The following is an 18155-nucleotide window of genomic DNA, read 5'->3' as shown; positions in this document are numbered from 1 at the left end:
AGGATGTGGAATGTGTGAAACAAAATGTTAGATATTTTTTGTCACGTAAGTGACAAATTAATGAGAGCAAGCCATCGTAAATTTCTGAAAATAAGAATAAGGTTTTTTCTATATAAAAAAAATATATTAGTTATTTTTTATGTGCTGAATGAGTTACTCAATGATCTAGCAAAGTTCATGTTAAATTTGGATTTATTTTATTTTAAAACCGGTGATATTTTTGATATCTTTAATCAAAGTTATTAAACTTGATTTTGGTTATAAGTTGAATAAATTGATCGTATTAATTAAAATTATATTGTTTTAATTTTTTAAAAAAGATAAAAAAATTTAAAGTTCTTTAAAAAACAAATACCGAATCACCTAAATTATTATATTAATTGAGGGGTAAGATAGAGCATTCATTTATTAACTATAAATTAAAAGAGAATAAGTTCTATGCACCTCTCCTAACAAATGACTATTCATTTAAATACTACTTTGTTTTTTTTCTTTAATTAATTTTTTCAATTATTTTTTTTTTAAATTTCATTATTTAATATTAAATTTATTTTTTTATTGATTTATCACTCTCATTACATAGATCGTGGGTTTGACGGGTTAACCCGATTGACTCAGGTTTTTTAATTGAGTTTTTTTCCTTCAGTTTCATCATTTAATTAATATTGTGTTTGATTAAAAATTAGGTTTCATGATTTGTTTTGACTTGCCTTTTATTAGGTTATATCAGCTTCATGACATAGAATAGTGCTTAACAGGTTAACCCAAGTTGACTTTACTCGTTTTTGTGTCATTTTTTAATTATGTTTTTAAGATTTCATTGTTTAGCATTGGATCCGACATTGCTGATTGAGAATTGAACTTTTATGATTTGTTTGATTTGCTATTTATATGGTTATCTTAGTCTAAAGATCAAAGTCACAAATTTAAGAGTCAACCTAGTTTAAATAAGGTCATTTTTTTTAATTTTCTTTATATGAAATTATCTCAGTTTAATGATCTGAGTAATGGTTTGATAAATTGATTCGGGTTATTTTTTTTAATATTTTTTTCTTCTAATCTTATCATTCAACATTGGACTGATTAAGGATTGTTATTTATAATTTGTTTCGATTTATTTTTTATGAGATTATCTCGGTTTTATGACCTTAGTTGTGGGTTTGACAGATTAACTCAAGTTATTTTCTTATGTCCTTTTTAAATTGATTATTTTTTTTCAATTTCATTCTTCAAGATGGGTTTATTGAGAACTAAACTTCATAATTTATTTTGATTTGTTTTCTATGAGGTTGTCATAGTCTCATAACTTGACTCGCGGATTTGACATATTAACTCGAGTCAATTCAATATATTATCTTAATATTAAAAAAAGATATCATCTTGAAATTTTTTTAGTCAAAACTATGTTTTTTACGAGTTATATAGGTTGTTTTTATACCTGTAAAGTCAATCGAGTTACATCAAGTTAATCCTCATATAATTTAAATTGCTTTAAGCTCTGGATATTTAAACTAACTAGCCAATGTATCTATTTGAGAAACTTTCAAGAGTCTTAAAATATATTAACTAAAAACCCTAGCAAGAACACTTTTTTTCTTTATCTAATGATTTTAAAGCTAAATCCATTAAAGAAGGCAACTAAAAGATTAGAAAAAATAGCACAATATTAACAAAATATTTATTTAATTTTTAAAGCTTTTTATCACTTAGTTTCACTCGATTGTACTGTGAAATTCGTATTATGTGAAACGAACATCGAGAAGGAGAAAAAAGTTTAAACAAAACTCAGATAGCAAGTGGAAGAGTTTCTTCAGTCTATGCAGAGATAAAACAGAAACATAGCTTGTCAGCCATGTGAAGCTGCTGGACTATGAGCAATTAAGGTTGCAGACAAATTGCGGGCATCAAGGACTACCTTAACCTCATTTCCTCATATATATATATATATATATATATATATATAGAATTGTGATATCTCATATATTACATTGATGGGCAATAAAAATAAATAAATAAAATATAAATAATAGTTTATGAACCTAGTAGATTTAACTATGATATAATTGACCAAATCAAATTTAGTTCAAATTCTAATTAGGTTAAAATTAAAATATTTTTTTGATGAAACAATAGTGTTTTAATAAAAAAATAATTAGAGTTCATCCACTAACATATAAATTGACTTGATGTACCCAATAACTATAACTATGTCTTTTATCAAGTCAAACTTTGAGTCGAGTCTGACAATTATAGTCATATATTTGATTTTTTTTAAATTAGCACAATAAAATAATTTTTTTAGTAAAATAGCATAATTTGAGCTTGTTGTGCTTCTGATGCATGCACGACATTTAATAAATATCGTTATTTTCAAACGCGACAACTATATTGTTGTGCTTCAGAATAACAACTTACATGTCACATATCTAAAGCACGACATGTTATGAAATTTAACTCCTTATCCAGATCAAAGAACACAAACATAACAACCATTTCTTTTAAAAATGACACCAACAGCTTCTCTCTTAAAAAAAAAAAACCTCATGAATTACTTGTTCCCCCCTCAAAACACCCAAAACTCAAACTCATTTTATTCTCTAAACCTCTTAGGATGTTTTTCTCTGCAAAAACCGCCGCCCACTGCCACCATCGCCTCAACACTTTCTAATCCTACAAACGAGATAAACATACTACATTATTGTTAATAATTATATGAATTTTATATTTAATTTGTGTTTGGTTTAATTGAAATGAAACTATTGTTTAGGTTTTAGGTTGAGTTTAAAATTTGTTGAATTGATGATAAATTAGTTATGAATGTCATCAATTAGAATTGATTTGATGTGTTTGAGCATGAAAATAACATAAATTAGATTGAATTTCAATTAATTATTCGTTGCATTGAATTTTGGATAACTTATCCACTCATTTACACATTATAGTTCTTGTCATTGTGGCTGACTCATTTTTTTTTATATTCTGAATTTATATCAAGTTCATACATTACATTTCACCTTGCATTTCTGTATAAAAATATCCACAAAACTTTTCCATAATAACATAGGGTATGGTGATGAACACATATCCCTATTTAAACAATAAATAATTAAATAAAATATATTTTTTTTAAAAAAATGATGAATATTTATCTTCCAATGCTAGTCTAAACTCGAATGTCTCTCTTGATTATTAAAGGAAACATCTTCTATCAATAACCCATCTCAATCTAATCTATTTCTAACAATTACACATTCACATCATAATCTGTATTTGAAATAATCTATCCTAATTTTCCTCCCCAGCCTTTTTTTTTCTCGAGAAGTCCTCTCCCCAGTCCCCTGCACTACAAACCAGTAGCAAAAACCTGGGCTACAACAGGAGGTTTCTGCTTCTATTTTTATATGCTTGTGTCACGATCAGGACTCATATTTTGTGTCCACACTCAACATTGGTCTACTTTATTTACTCTCCTTGTCTTTAGCTTCTTGTATCATATATTTTTGGACAACTAGATAGACTTAATCCCACAGTTGCATGCATGCATCTGGGAAGAAAAAGAACAGTTTCTTTCTGTGATGAAATAACTGTAAAATCCATGATCCCAGCGAATCCCTTTATGTTAAAAGAAATAAAATTAAGAGCAATTAAAGTGGTGTATAATTAATTAGAGAATCACATGCTTCCACTTCTACAATCTACAAAAACAATCATGGCCCATCAAAGAAAGCACTCAAGGATTTCATGCCATCATGTATATAACGAGGCTCTCCTGCCAGATCAAATCTAGAAAATTAAGCAAGGAGAAAGATAATTAAAGAGATTCATCATTTATTTAATTAACAGCTACTTTCTACTCCCAATCGTTGATGAGAAGTTCTGGCTCTACGTCCCTCAGCGACAAGTGCTTCACGAGCTGATGTGATTCCTTTTGGGGCTAACAGCTTGTCAAATGATGAATAATCAATCCAATCTGTAAGCAAATTTTCCTGACCCCATGTATCCGGAATCATCACCTTGCCACTCACCTCTTCTCTATGCCTCTTTAGTCTCTCACGTCCTGTAGTAGTAGCAGTAAGAGTAACACTTTCTCTGTGCATTAAAATCAATGCCTCAGCTGCCTGCTCTTTCACTTCATTCCCAACATTCTCCACTCCAGGATAAGAACACCATGTTTGTGCTTTGTTCATGATTTGCGAGGTTTCTGCCCTAGAAGGTGACTTTGGATGCCAAGAAAATGCAATATTCCTAGTGGTGGGTTTTCCTGGATCGGAGGAGGGTTCTTGTTTCATAGATGACAAATGCGTGCCCTCCATTTTGAAGCAAAATACCGGGGCTTGCTACACCGGGGAGTGCTGGGTAGATTTTGACAGGGCTTGAGGCTTATAAAATCTTGATTGTGTGTGCAAGAAAGAATAGATGGGAGGAAAGTGATAATACAGATCACAAGTGTTAATTTTTTTTGTATGGTATCAGACAACCCTACGTCTCATCATCCATGCTTCTTGTTGTGGTCAGATTTGTGTGGCTTAAGTTGGTATAGACAGGTTGATTTGAATAGTACACAGCAGGACTCTTTAAAATAAAAAATATGTTTCTGTTTTTTGGATGGCTGAAGGTGGCCAACAAGTGTGCGCGGTGTGCACTCGCTAGGTTTGGTCCAATACCGTCGGTTGATTTGGTATGTGAATTAATTGAGGTGGAAAGGTAGCACACAGGAATTGATTTTCTAGGGAGCAAACATGTGGATGAGCATAAAAACAGAACAGGATCACAGAAATTGATTTCCTGCGGCAAAGATTTTATGATATCTATATAGAGAACATGAGATATATTTTTGAGAGTATCATACTTAATGCTAAGATGAAGACTAAGAACCTATTTTGATCCCCAAAATAATCTGAGTTGAAAAATCACTGAAAAAAGGTAACCAGGCACAGGTGGTAAGAAAGCTTCAAGGGGCCAAAACAAGAAATAATAAGTGGCATCTCACTAGGATTCTATTATATCACCCAAAAGGCATAGATCAATGTCATATTGATGTACTACCAAATTCTTTATTTGAAGAAAAGAATTGGAGGCTCTACACATACCACAAATGCAATTTTAAAAATCTAAACTTAAACAATTATTTTCTGAGTGAATCTCTAGCATTCCAGTCAACTCTAAAGGGTGTCAGGAGAAGATCTCAGAGAGGAAAAGAAAAAACAAAGAGAAGAAGAATATACATTTCAATACAATGAAATAACGAGCAAAACAGGTCACATTCGTGGGAAGAGAGAACGGCCCTTCTTCCTCAAGAACTCAGGAATCTCCACAGAGCCACCATCGGCGTATGGTGGACGTCTATTTGTTCCAAGAGAAACATCACCATGAGCACGCTGCGTCCCCTGCATTTTGGCCAATCAAAAGGATAAATAAACAGATAAAATTTATCATAAGAAGATGGACCTCAAAAACATACCTGTCCTTCACCTTCATCCCGGCGATTAAATCCAGTGGCGATCAGGGTTATGCTAACCTAAATGACAAAAGGACACCAACAATAACTAAATAAAGAGAGAGATGATTATCGATTAATCAGACTTAAAGCTCATGCAGCAAGAAATGTTATTTATAATATCCTCATACATCAGAGCTCAACAACACAGAACTTCAGCTTCCAGGCTCTTCGAACAGAAGAAAGAGGTAGAACCAATAAAGATTTCTTTTTGGATTCATCCCTTGGAGTTGAATACCTCATTATCACAAGCTAAATGAGCAATTTCAGATGTCATGTTTGTTAATTACAGTTATAAAAACTCAATTTTGATTTATTGTTTGCTCATCGTCAATACTATCTTAAAGGAAAAATATTATGTAATCTGACGTACAAAGCAAGGGAAATGGGATTGCTAAACATAATGGTTCTCTAATAACCTGAAAGCTCATTCATACCACTAACTTGAAGGACTCATGCAATGATATTAAAGCTTGAAGTTCAAAAGAAAAAAATTGTAATAAGATTAGAAAAGGTTGCATAAATTCGCATTCTTGAAAAATTAGAAGCTGTATATCTGGGTTTTCTCAGTCCTTTATTGTTTGAGGTCTTCTGCTTTAGGCTTCATAAATTGATTAGTAAATTCACTAAACGGGTTATCCAGAAATTCATGTGGAATTGCTTAGCAATTCAATTCATTTTTTATGAGAAACTTTGGTATATAGGACATATACAGTTCTGGAAGTTTTGACGTAGAAAAATCTTTGACAAAGAGAAATTGACTCTTGATGGCCACTTGAATGAGAAAAGCTTTGCTAAGGTCAAATTTTGTGATATGCAACAGTAATCATTTATCTGTATTTTCTATTTCGTCCTCAGAACCTCAATTTTTCCTTGTATTCCTTTTGTTTAATTTTTTTTTTAGAAAATACCCTCCAGATTACCTGTTACCAGAATAATAAAAAACATAATGTTACTGTTATTTCTCTATTGCCTACTTACTTGACCACTTAGTGCTGGATCAATCACTGCTCCAAATATCAGGTTTGCAGTTGGATCCACTAGGTCATATATAACCTCCGCTGCAGCATTCACCTTCAAGAAATATGACACGAGAATTGAAGTCAAAATATCTTCTTACTAAATAGAAAACCATGGCAGGATGTTAGTGTAAAATGGGTGTAGAGAGCCATGTAGCTACATATTAACCCAATTCGTTATAACAAATTATAGCACAAACGCACACGACATTGGGTAGCGTTTTAGATAAACAAGACAGATTTTTTCACTGCTACAATCCCAAAAGCATACAAGTAAACCACTCATTTCATTTGCCTTTCCCCTACGAGCAATAAAGTTTGTATTGGTATGCAGAACTTGCACATTAATATATGTATGTCTCCTCAAAAAGCTGTTCCAACTTCATGTTGGCCACTGTAGAAGTAGGTTGACTATTAGGATGTGGCCAGTAGAGATGAGAATGCACATGTACAGGCCATAGTTTTCTCATCATTCCCAGACAAGCTGGTGGCATATGTTACTTAAATCTTTTTAAAACAAATAGAAAAAAAGATGCAAGCACCTATCTAACTGATCAAAGCCAAGATATAAAGGATGCTTGTACAGACTCAATTTCTTTATCCAATAACAAAATATTAGAACATCCAATAAAGAGTAACAATTTATCATGCTAATAAACCAACAGCATGACCATGATACTATTTCACAAGGAATTTTACTTTTTCCAAAGACTTCATTCTGCAAGAGCAGGACCACTATTTCATGAGTTAAGGACATGGCATGCATTACAGGTAGCTTAGCAAATCTATGTGTTCTTGTTTTGCTTGAAAAACAATTACATACAAATTAGTGCGCCAACTCTCCAAATCCTAACCTTTTGGATTGCAAAAACACAATAGTGATAAAGACTCATTACAGAAAAGAAAAGATTGCACCCATTTGGCATAAAAAATTATGCTTGCGATCTTGACATTTTCCCCTGGGGATTTGAAACACAAGCAGTGAATGTGCATGCCTATATGTTTAATAGTTAATATTCCCTAGTACTCCCAAAAACACTACTAAAAAGTGCAGGAGATAAAATAGCAATAAAATCAGGTTCAACCATGACAATCAGAGAAGAAGGCCCACCTCAAACAATGTTAAATCAGTTCCACCAGTTATATTCCACACAATCCCAGTAGCTCTTTCAATGCCAATATCTAACAAAGGTGATTGGATGGCATTCAATGCAGCGTCTCTAGCCCTGGTCTTCCCTGCTAATCAATAAAGCAAAAAAATTATTACAGCTAGACAATTAAAACTTTGATCATGATGCATCAAACAGTTGTGCAGAAAAAATTGAAGGGAAAACAGAAATTGAGAATGACACCATGAAAGAGGCAAGCATTCAGAAAAAATAAAAAAGACGTGTACCACAACAACCCAAGAAATTAATAATAGAAATGCATGTAGTGACATAACAATGTTATTCTTTTCTTTCTTCTTTTACATACCAGTTGCAGTTCCTATTCCCAAAAGAGAAGAACCTGCATCTTTCATGATAGCTCGAACATCAGCAAAATCAACATTAACCAGACCTGGCACCTGTAGAAGAAAATTTCCCACCATTTACAGGGGAATAACTGAATAAGTAAGAACATTGCTGAATATGGTTGACAAAGGAAAGGAATAGAAGACAGAAGACAGAGGCCTAGAGACATGGGATAAGTCCAGAAACCCCTGTCAGATGACTGTAGCAACCTGGAAATTGGCCTTCTCTTCTTTTGCAGGATTTGACAAGTAAGAAGTTTCTGGTTGAAAATTCAACAGAAAATTTGAAGTAGAGAGAAATAAGTGCGAATGCTAGTTCCAAAAAAAGGGTTTTTTTATAATTATAAAATCAAGTGCATAGACATTGTCAGAGCTGATTGAATGGTCAAACATTAAACAAACAGCGAAATTGTGCATAATTATAAGCTCATGGTCATGGAACATGAACATCATACATGATTACCGGAAAAGAAATCATAGGAAGCCAAAGACACAAATTAAATTAGCATTTGCCTTTACTCGTTCCATACCATGATGATGTCAGAGATACCACGAACACCTTGCCGAAGTATGTCATCAGCCAAGTTAAATGCCTCTGTCACTGGGGTTGATTGAGAAACTGCAGTCAGCAACTTGTCATTAGGAATAACAATTAATGTGTCGACATTGTTTCTCAGAGCCGCGATTCCTTCCTGAGCTTGAACAGCGCGTCTTCGGCCCTCAAAAGAAAACGGTGATGTAACAATACCAACAGTCAGTATTCCCATAGACTTTGCAACGCCAGCAATAACTGGAGCCCCACCAGTGCCAGTTCCTCCACCCATTCCAGCCTAAAAATTTAACGCATCAACAGGATATCATAACAGAATGAGAAAAGCAGCAACAATCAGGAAGTACAGTACTGTGATCTATTTCTAGGACTTGTGAAGAACTACATGGAGACAAAAACAAAATATAAAGGGAACCCTCAACAGAATGTGGTAGATCTATAGCAATTGTTCTGGCCTGATTTTACATCAATATCTGATATAACATGAATCATAGCTATGATCTGATGATATGAACTTGTAATTTTGCACTTCCTTCAACAACTATAATCTTCCCCCATTATTTTCCAATTCAGGAAAAAAAATTTAAAGCATTCGATTGACAACATTTGACTACAGTTGAACTCCCGTATCTATTGGAATTTCTACTTAACTAGATATCAGCAAGGATCAATGGGAAGCCTAATATGCAGTTCTGCAAAACACAAAAAAGTGTGCCTCTGATCTCAATATTCTACTGAATTGTGCAAAACTAATAACTTGTTCTTTTCAAAAAGATGATAGAAAAGAGTTCTATATCTCAAGACCTACTTTCATCTTACTAATTTTTTTAAACAAATAACATATAGGAAAAGAACTAGGGCATACTGTTATGAAGACCATGTCTGCACCATAAAGTGCCTCCTCTATCGCCGCTTTGCTTTCATTTGCAGCATTCATGCCTATATCCGGGTTTCCACCAGCACCCAGACCTCTAGTCAGCTCTTTGCCAACTTGCAATCGATTCTCTGGGAGCACTGGTGACATCTTCATTGCCTGAATATCTGTGTTCACTATCCAAAACTCCACCCCCGTCAGAGAACTCTCGATCATTCTATTAACAGCATTAGACCCACCACCTCCAACACCAACAACCTTGATCTTGGCTTCATTGTAGTTGCTCATAAAAGAGGTATCCCCTGAGCTCTCGGTGACATTTCTTCCAGACGTCTCCTTTCTCAGACTAGAATATGTGTCATTTGCATCACTTCTGAGCATTGAAACCTCGGGGTGTAAATCCAGGAAAGAGTCTTTGTGATTTGGACTGATATTGTGAGAGTTAACCGAACACCTAATTTGCGAGATACTGACGACATTTCTTCCACATGCGCCCCATGAACCTTTCTTCTTGTCAAACCTTTGGGCCGTAACTATTCTACCAAATCGGTTTTCTGTTGAAATCCTTCGTCCTACTGAAATTTGAGTACGAGATGGCGTGAAAGGCGGAGATACACAAGACGCCATACTAGAAGGGAAAAAGCAAAATTCTTTAAATTACGATTCAGTAGTGAAGTAGTTTAGAACCAAAGCTGCCCAAATCGAACTGTTCTGCTTAATTCCATTCTTCCTTAACCTGGTCACAGGTAATAACAAGTTAACCAGTCAAGATAAACACAGAAAAAAATAGTATTACAGAAAAAAGATTTCAAACTTTAAGAAATCCATCTTGGGTCAAGCAAACAAAACAACATTGAAAAACAAATCAAGATCCCAACTACCAACCCCACCCCATATTTCACAGACAAAAAACCAAACACTTTCAAGACTCTGTCTTTATTTGAAACTATACGCACATGAAATTGGCAACGAGCACTAATAATTCAACAATTTAGCTACAACATATGCCTGGAATAACCAAGAAAGAAGCCGATAAATGGGGGGGGGGGGGGACCTAAACCACCCATCACTGCATCAAACAGGAACAAAAATGGAGAAGATGACATCTGGACATAAGTGAAACAACATTTTAAGAAGAAAAAAAAACTATAAAACAACTCACAAATAGAATGGTAAAAAATCACAAACCCCAGCATGGAAAATTAGAAGAAGGAGAAGGAGAAGAAGGAAGCAAGGTAAAGCTAGTTACTTGACTGCGAATGCTGAAAATTTAGGTTATGAGAGAGACTTGTTATGTGACTGAGATGATAACGAGCATCTTAAAGTTTTTTTAAAAATCAATTATTAAAATAATATATTTTTATTTATTTTTAATTTATTTTTAATACTAATATATTAAAACAATTTAAATATATAAAAAAATAATTTAAACTTTTTTAAAAATAGTTAAATGTGATGAAAGAAATTAGCTTAAAGGACAAAGAAAAGAAGGCAGCTAGTAAGAATGGAAGTACACAAACAATCATAAATCAATCACTAAAAAATGATATTAGAGAAGAAGTATGTCGATAAATTGCAAGGTTTTTCTATACTAGTACAATTTCATTTAATTGTGTAAAAAACACTGAGTTTTTTAAAGCACTTGAATTGGTTGCAAAGATTGGCCAAGTTTCAAGTCTCTATCTTATCATGATATTAGAGAGAAGTATTTTAAGCAAGAAGTGGATCAAACAATGAATTTACTTGAGGAGTACAAGCTAGAATGAAAAAAAAAACAGGTTGTTCAATAATGTCTAATGGATAAACATATAAAAAAAATGTTTTTTTGTAACTTTTTGGTTAATAGTTCTAAAAAAATAATTTTTTTTAATAATCGATGGATATTTCTAATATGTCCAAAACTGCTAATAAGGTATATGAGGTTGTTTTGGACATCATGTGTTGCTCATTGTATCGACTTGATATTGAAAGATTTTGAGAAGAAGCTAGAGGGTTATCAAGTAACTATTACCAAAGAGAGGTAAACCACTTCGTATATTTATTCAAGAACTATTATTATTTCCATGTTCATGCACTTAATAAAAGAAAAGGATTTGATTAGGTCTACTACCACTCGGTTTGCTACTACGTACTTGTCTCTATAATGTTTAAATGATCATAAATTGCAGCTGATAACTATGTTTACTTCCAAACAGTAGAGGTTATGTAGATTTTCAAGAATAGAAGAAGGGAAACAAATTTAAAACTATATTCTGAACAATAGGTTTTAGCATGATGTCACTATATGTATTAAGGCAGCATATCCTCTAATTAAAGTTCTTCGATTAGTTTATTCAGATGAGAAATTAGCTATGAGTTTTATAGATGAAGCAATTGATTAAGTAAAAGAAAAAATACAAGTGAATTTTGATTCTATAATATATATATATATATATATATATATATATATATATATATATATATATATATATATATATATATATCTTGCTAATTGTTTATTTCACATGTTTTCCTTTATTAATATGAATGTTTTTAGAAAGATACTTTCAATTGAGATTTGTCTAGATTGTAATGATATTTTCATTTTTTTTTAACGGTTATACACCTATATGGAATATTGTTAATATAAGATGAGAACTTTAACTCCATATATCTTTACATGCAGCAACTTATTATTTGAATCCTCATTATTATTATAATCTCAATTTTAAGGTTAATGCCAACATTAAAATTGGATTATCAATGCTTAGAAAGGATGGTGTCTGATGCAATTGAAACGTGCATAATTAACTTACAATTTGAATAATTCAAGGATGCAAAATGATTGTTTGGCATTGAAATTGCCTAGACAACAAGGGAGAAAAAAACTCCAGCTTATTGGTAGGATTTTTATCGGGATGAATGTCTAGAATTACAAAGGTTTCCAATCCAAGTTCTAAGCTTGACTTATACTTTATTGAGATGTGAGCGTAACTAGAGTGCCTTTGAAATTATAAGTTTTTTTATCTTATTATTTAAAATGTTGAAATATTCGATAAGAATCTTATAAATTTGAATTGCTTATTTAGGTTCATACAAAATGAAAAAATCATTTGCACCAGAAAAAAATGAATGACTTGATATTTGTGATATGCAATCTAAAATTGAATGACAACCAAGTCAAAAAACAAGTTGATGATTTTGGTGTAGTTTTAGATGATTTTTATCCGATGATAATTGGATAATCAAGAGAAAAACATGATGGTTCATCAAATTTTAATTTGCTTGGTGTCATTGACAGTGCAACATAAAGAAAAAATGATAAAGAAAATAAAAGTGATGAAGAAAAAAATTCATAATGATGCTGAAATTGAAAGTCATAGTACTAGAGATGACTTGAAGATTTAAATTGATAACAATCTAGAGTATTCAAGGAGTTTTGAGTTAAATAACATTAATAATGTTGATTTTAGTACCAGTAGTAGAACTAATGTTTACAGTATTGGTATTGGTACTAGTAGTGACTCTAATAATCCACTTAATGGTAATGATATTGATGAATATTTAAAGAATAACAAGGAAGATAAAGACAATGCAACTAGTTTTAGTTTACATGACATACCAATAGATTGTTTGTTTTAAGTTTGTTAATTGTTAGTTAATGAAAATCTATGGACATTAATAATTGTATTGTATTTTTAAATTACTTAAATTATATAAAATATTTTATTTAAACCATGTATTTTAAGATATTTTAATTGTATTTAAATCTATATTTTAATGTGCTTGAAGTATGCATAAAAAAAATTATGATTTTACAATTTAAATTTATATTATATTTTTCATGTTATGTTAAAAATATATTGTTGACGACTTTGTACCCGAAAGGGGAGAGAGTGGCTTCTAGTTGTGTTGTTGAGGTTTTTGTATTGACAGTTGTCTTTGAACGGAAAAGATTTGTCAAAGTCTTATAAAAATCATAGCAGTCAACTGGGCTAAGATCTTGGTGGCACGGTTGCAGCTAAGGATAGGAGGTAGAGCTAGCCATGCCAGTCAGTTTCTGAAAGGTGCTAGAGCCTCTATGGCTCAAGTCATTGGTGGCTCACCACATGCTTGATAAACAAGACCACCTCCTATATGAAGGTGTCATTTATTTATTACTGCCGTTGAAATGCTGTCAAGAGTAATTTTCAAAATATTTTTTTATTTAACTTTTTTCAATAATTATGATATAAAGATGTCAAAATCATTAAAAAATTATTTTAGAAAAATATTTTTAACTCCATTATCAAACACATAATTCGAAAGATTTGAACGAGACCAATCCTACAGTCGGGTGAACACGGTTGGGGTTTGCCCTGAGGTTTCCCTTCTTATTTCCATTGCCAAGTGAAAAGGCGTTTCTGTTGCATTATATGTTCATTATGAGAAGTAACTTCATTTCACATCGATTAACTTGGCGGGGTTTTTTTCCCTTTCGCCATCATCAGGCCTGTTGATCTTCTGAGGTATTTTTATCCACCATATACCAGGAAAACAGTGTCTCCTTGGGATAGATTTGTTCATTGGCAATGGATCTTTTCCTTCTATTTTATGCAGGTGGAGAAGCAATATGCCAAGAGTAACAAATAACTTCATGAACATGGAAATATAGTAATAGCGCCTGTATCTAAATTTCAAACACCTTCTATTTTACATGAAATGCCCGCAAACATATCCATGCACACATCTTGGTATAAAAAGGTGTTAACTTCTTGCTCACAAGAAACTAGCACATGTTTTTGAATGTGTTTACTGTATACAGGCATGCTGCATGATCATCGATGATAACAAATATCAAGTTCCCAAAAATACTGAAAAGCAAGCCACCTTCCAAATATACAAAAACATGGTTTCCTCCTTGCTTTCTGTACAGTGCTTTCTAATTGCTCAGTTACAGGGAAAATTCACCATCTGCTACATGAGAATCGACTATGTTTTGCTCAGTCACTCCTCCCAACCCATGAACTAGTGATTTTTGTTGAAAGCAGTCAGAATAATAATAACAAAAAAAGGGCCATTGAACAAACGTATATTCATTCACTCTTAACAGATTGGTAAATGTGGCAAACAAAGGCGAAGGAAGCGCGGAAACTGATTGTACCGATTATCAAGAAAAATGCATAGCACATGCAAGCATTATAGCCAAAGAAGAAGGATAGCTGCATAAAACCACTCATGCTTGACCTGGAAAAGAAGTAGACGCCATAGCTAAACATAAAAATGGCCACTGAACCCCCACACAACAGAGATCTGCATCAAACCAAAAAATAAGTGATGAAAAATACTACACCTACATGTTAAAAAAAAAAAGAAAAGAAAAGAAAGAGACTTCTTTCCATTAATAAAGTGAAGCAGCTAAAATTAAGAAAATAAACCAAAAACCTGCCTGCTCCTCGGAAACCAAAAAGAAAACGTGAGCAAAATAAAAATATCGAAAACACATTCAAGGGAAAGAGCGTAAATAACAGGTATAAATGAAAACTCATACCTCCACCACCATTCATGGTCTTCCATAGAAAGCTGAATGTATGTCATCCCAATACTCAAGATTGCAGTCAGCATGATAAGTATGATGAATGTGACAAACAAAATGCTAGGAAGGGTGCATATTTTGTAGCCCCACAAGCTTGCATACAAGTGATGTAACTCAATGGCAACTGCACTAAAAGGCAAGAGTCCCCCAATAAACATTTGACAAGGTGTTCTTCTATACCATGATGATGGTGGAATTTCCCTTGGATGACTTTTTGTAGCAGAAGGTGCTTGAAATTCAGACCTAAAACGATGCCCAATCAACCCTCCAAAGGCAGATAAAGGAATGGCTAACAAAATGTATATGAGAAGAATCACTAAAATGGTGCCAAAAGGAAGCGATGCCGTGGCCCCATAAGATACAGAAATTGTATTGAGAACGGACAGTATCACAAATGATGGACCTGGGTAGAGAATCCCACTAAGAAGTACACTCCTTTCCTGAATTAACAATATGCCACAAAAATCAGGAAAAAAACAATCAGAAGGAGCACGCACTAAAAAATAAAACAGAAACAATAAAACAAATCCAAACAATTCTCTCACCCATCCAGTTTCACAAAACTGATTATGGAAAGAAGCAGTGGTATAGCCCCCAACCACAGATGAAAGTGCATAAAGCAGGACAAAATAAGTGAACAGTGCTCCACGGTTGTAGGGGCAGAGCATGCCAACAAATGCCAAAACAAATAAAAAGAAAACCCTGGAAAAAAATTACAGTTTGGAAAGAACATAAATCTTAGAAATCTGGTACTTGTAAGGTTAGCATATGAACAATGTACATGGCTTCAAAGGCGCAATTCAAATTAATAAGCTTGAAATTCTAATCTAGTTGAGGCCGGTAGACCTTTTCCACCTTTCAGTTCTATTTTGTTCTAAAAGGTCCATGATACCAATGCTTGGAAAATAATAGATACAAGAGCACTGTATATCAACACCAGAAACAAAATATATTTCATGATGCTAGATTTGTTAAAGCTCAAATGCAAAGAAATTTGATGACAAGTACAGAAAAGGAGATTTTGTTGTTGCTCAGCAGTGAGGAGGACTTCAAGCCTGCTTTTGAAATATGGCAGCAACCACGCAAGTGAACACCGAGGCAAAATTTGATATGATGTCCCTTCCCTATAAAAACTTTATGATGATGCAACCTAAAGAAAGTTAATGGAATATAGCTCTAAAATTGATGTGGAGGACAGAAAGGGGTGCTCCAAGATCACTTACACTGTCAGCAGTTGAGTTCCTACCCCCAAGACAGCACAGAACAAGGACATGTTATTAGGGTATCTGAAAACATCACCATGTATGTATTTCCAACCGACTTCCCTGTCTTCTTCTTCATCTCCACTGGCAAATCTGCAACATACAAGAAAAAAGCTGAGGCCAAGAATACCAAATGACCAGCTCATAACATTATCTTCATCGTAAAACCAAATATGAATAAAGTATTAAAGGGAGCATTACTTTCCCAGATCCTTCTTAAGAAGTCGCTTAAGAAACACCATAAGCAATCCTGTAAAAAGCACAATGTTGGCAATAGAGATAAAGAATGAGAACCAGCGAATCTGCCTTCGTACAGGAAGCAACGAAGCCCTTGCGTACTTGTCCATCCTGGTTTCAAACTTGGATGATGTTGCTTTCCAAAAAACTGAATAAGTGAACTTCACATCCATATCAACATCATCAGTTATATCAACAGCATGGTCAGGGTCACTAAAAGCACTTATTTCTATGACTTGGTTGTCATTATAAATAACATCAAACTGCACATGTTTGAACAGATAATAGTTGAACTTCTTCTCTCCAAGGACCCAACTTTGCTCTTCAATTTTCCCAACAAAACCCCACAATGGAAGATCATCGTAGTACATTTGGAAGTAAAAATCATCAATGACAGCATCCCTAAACCTAGCAACTTCATATCCTTTAAGCCTCTTTTCACAAAGGGTCACCCCAGTTTTGTCCTCCCTGAATTTCAACTCATACAAACCACTACTCAAACGATCACCATTCAGCACCTCCCCGAGTGTTTCCTGTTTTAGGATTATATTATCTGCAAACCCACAAAAAAGATACAAACTTTAACCACTTCAAACTCCAATATTTTCACCAAAACATCAACTAAACAAAACCCAGTAACAATTTACCAAAAAAGAGAACCTATAAAAAATTTCCTTCATTTTCACTGCACTGCATAAAATTTCCATTTTCTCACAATATCATATACGACCCTTTTTCTTAAGCATTAAAAACAAAATGGATCATCGAAATTCTAACCTGGATGGCAAAATGGCAAGTCATAGTACCAGTAAGTCGCACTGCAATACAGAACAAAAATTGCAGAAATATATCATAAAAACAAAAACTTTATTGTCCACACCATACCCAACAAGGAAAAGATTAGGACTTTAGCATTTGAATGAAAGATTTGAGCTGATATAGAGAAGTACCTGGGATTGTGCAATGGACCCACTTTGTTAACAAACAAAGGGACATGATCTCCAGCATTGTAGCGGTGATTGGATGGTGAAGAGGCAGAGAATCCAAAAGAGAAGGCTAGAATAAAAAAGAGGACTAAAAGGGAGCTCATTTTTCAAGTGGGTTTCGAGTCAGGGCATGAGATGCAGATCAATGCATTGCAGGACGGAGTTTGGTGGGACAGAGATGCTCTGATTTCTCAATGAAAGACATGTCGTTTTGGCCCATTTGATGCTCTGAAAGATAAAAATTTTATAATTCAGAAAGAAAATTAATTTTTAATGTACTAGAAACATTAAGTATATATTTATAACTGAACTGAAGCATTCATATGCATAAGTTTTAAGATACATTAAGGGTAGATTGCATGCTTAATATAAAATCAGAAAAAAAAAATTACTATGTGAAAATTGATATGATCCAACGATACCTCACTATTAAAACCATAAAAACTTTGTTTCCTGAGCTAGATGAGCAGGTTTCACTCAATTAATTCATAGTCCTTTTAGGTGCTACGAAAATTGCTTGAAAGAATTGGCAAAGTATTTGATATGTGAGACCAGCTTTTATGCTTGAAGATATCAGTGCCATTTACCTATCGACTTCCGTGCTAAATTGCTAATATTCTTGGACAAGTAGAACAGATGGTGGGTGAGAAAAAAAATTAAAAA

The 18155-nt window shown here is 33.4% G+C and overlaps 2 protein-coding genes across 5 annotated transcripts; both read right to left on the bottom strand.

The window, feature by feature from the left end:
* Positions 1-3634: 3634 nt before the first annotated feature.
* Positions 3635-10783, bottom strand: LOC133699497 (cell division protein FtsZ homolog 2-1, chloroplastic-like). Of its 4 annotated transcripts, none has more exons than XM_062122759.1 (8): positions 10703-10783; positions 9445-10189; positions 8560-8859; positions 7993-8083; positions 7628-7755; positions 6479-6571; positions 5462-5518; positions 3635-5387 (listed from the first exon to the last, which is right to left on the bottom strand). In XM_062122759.1, the coding sequence occupies exons 2-8, from the start codon at positions 10078-10080 to the stop codon at positions 5259-5261; spliced, it is 1434 nt and encodes a 477-aa protein (XP_061978743.1). In that variant the 5' UTR covers positions 10081-10189; positions 10703-10783; the 3' UTR covers positions 3635-5258. The 4 variants fall into 4 exon arrangements, with proteins under 4 accessions (XP_061978743.1, XP_061978741.1, XP_061978744.1 ...); XM_062122757.1 differs by having other exon boundaries at positions 10616-10751; XM_062122760.1 differs by having other exon boundaries at positions 7628-7752; positions 10616-10751.
* A 3379-nt stretch (positions 10784-14162) lies between these two features.
* LOC133699724 (transmembrane 9 superfamily member 5-like) lies at positions 14163-18053 on the bottom strand. The gene is made up of 8 exons (XM_062123120.1): positions 17915-18053; positions 17457-17720; positions 17284-17324; positions 16471-17059; positions 16231-16362; positions 15553-15709; positions 14963-15447; positions 14163-14724 (listed from the first exon to the last, which is right to left on the bottom strand). Exons 2-8 carry the CDS (start codon positions 17594-17596, stop codon positions 14508-14510), a joined length of 1761 nt encoding a protein of 586 aa, XP_061979104.1. The 5' UTR covers positions 17597-17720; positions 17915-18053; the 3' UTR covers positions 14163-14507.
* Between the last annotated feature and the right edge of the window lie 102 nt (positions 18054-18155).

The sequence above is a fragment of the Populus nigra genome, chromosome 7 (assembly GCF_951802175.1).
Source record: "Populus nigra chromosome 7, ddPopNigr1.1, whole genome shotgun sequence".
NCBI lineage: Eukaryota > Viridiplantae > Streptophyta > Magnoliopsida > Malpighiales > Salicaceae > Populus > Populus nigra.
This window is presented reverse-complemented; position numbering and strand designations above follow the sequence as displayed.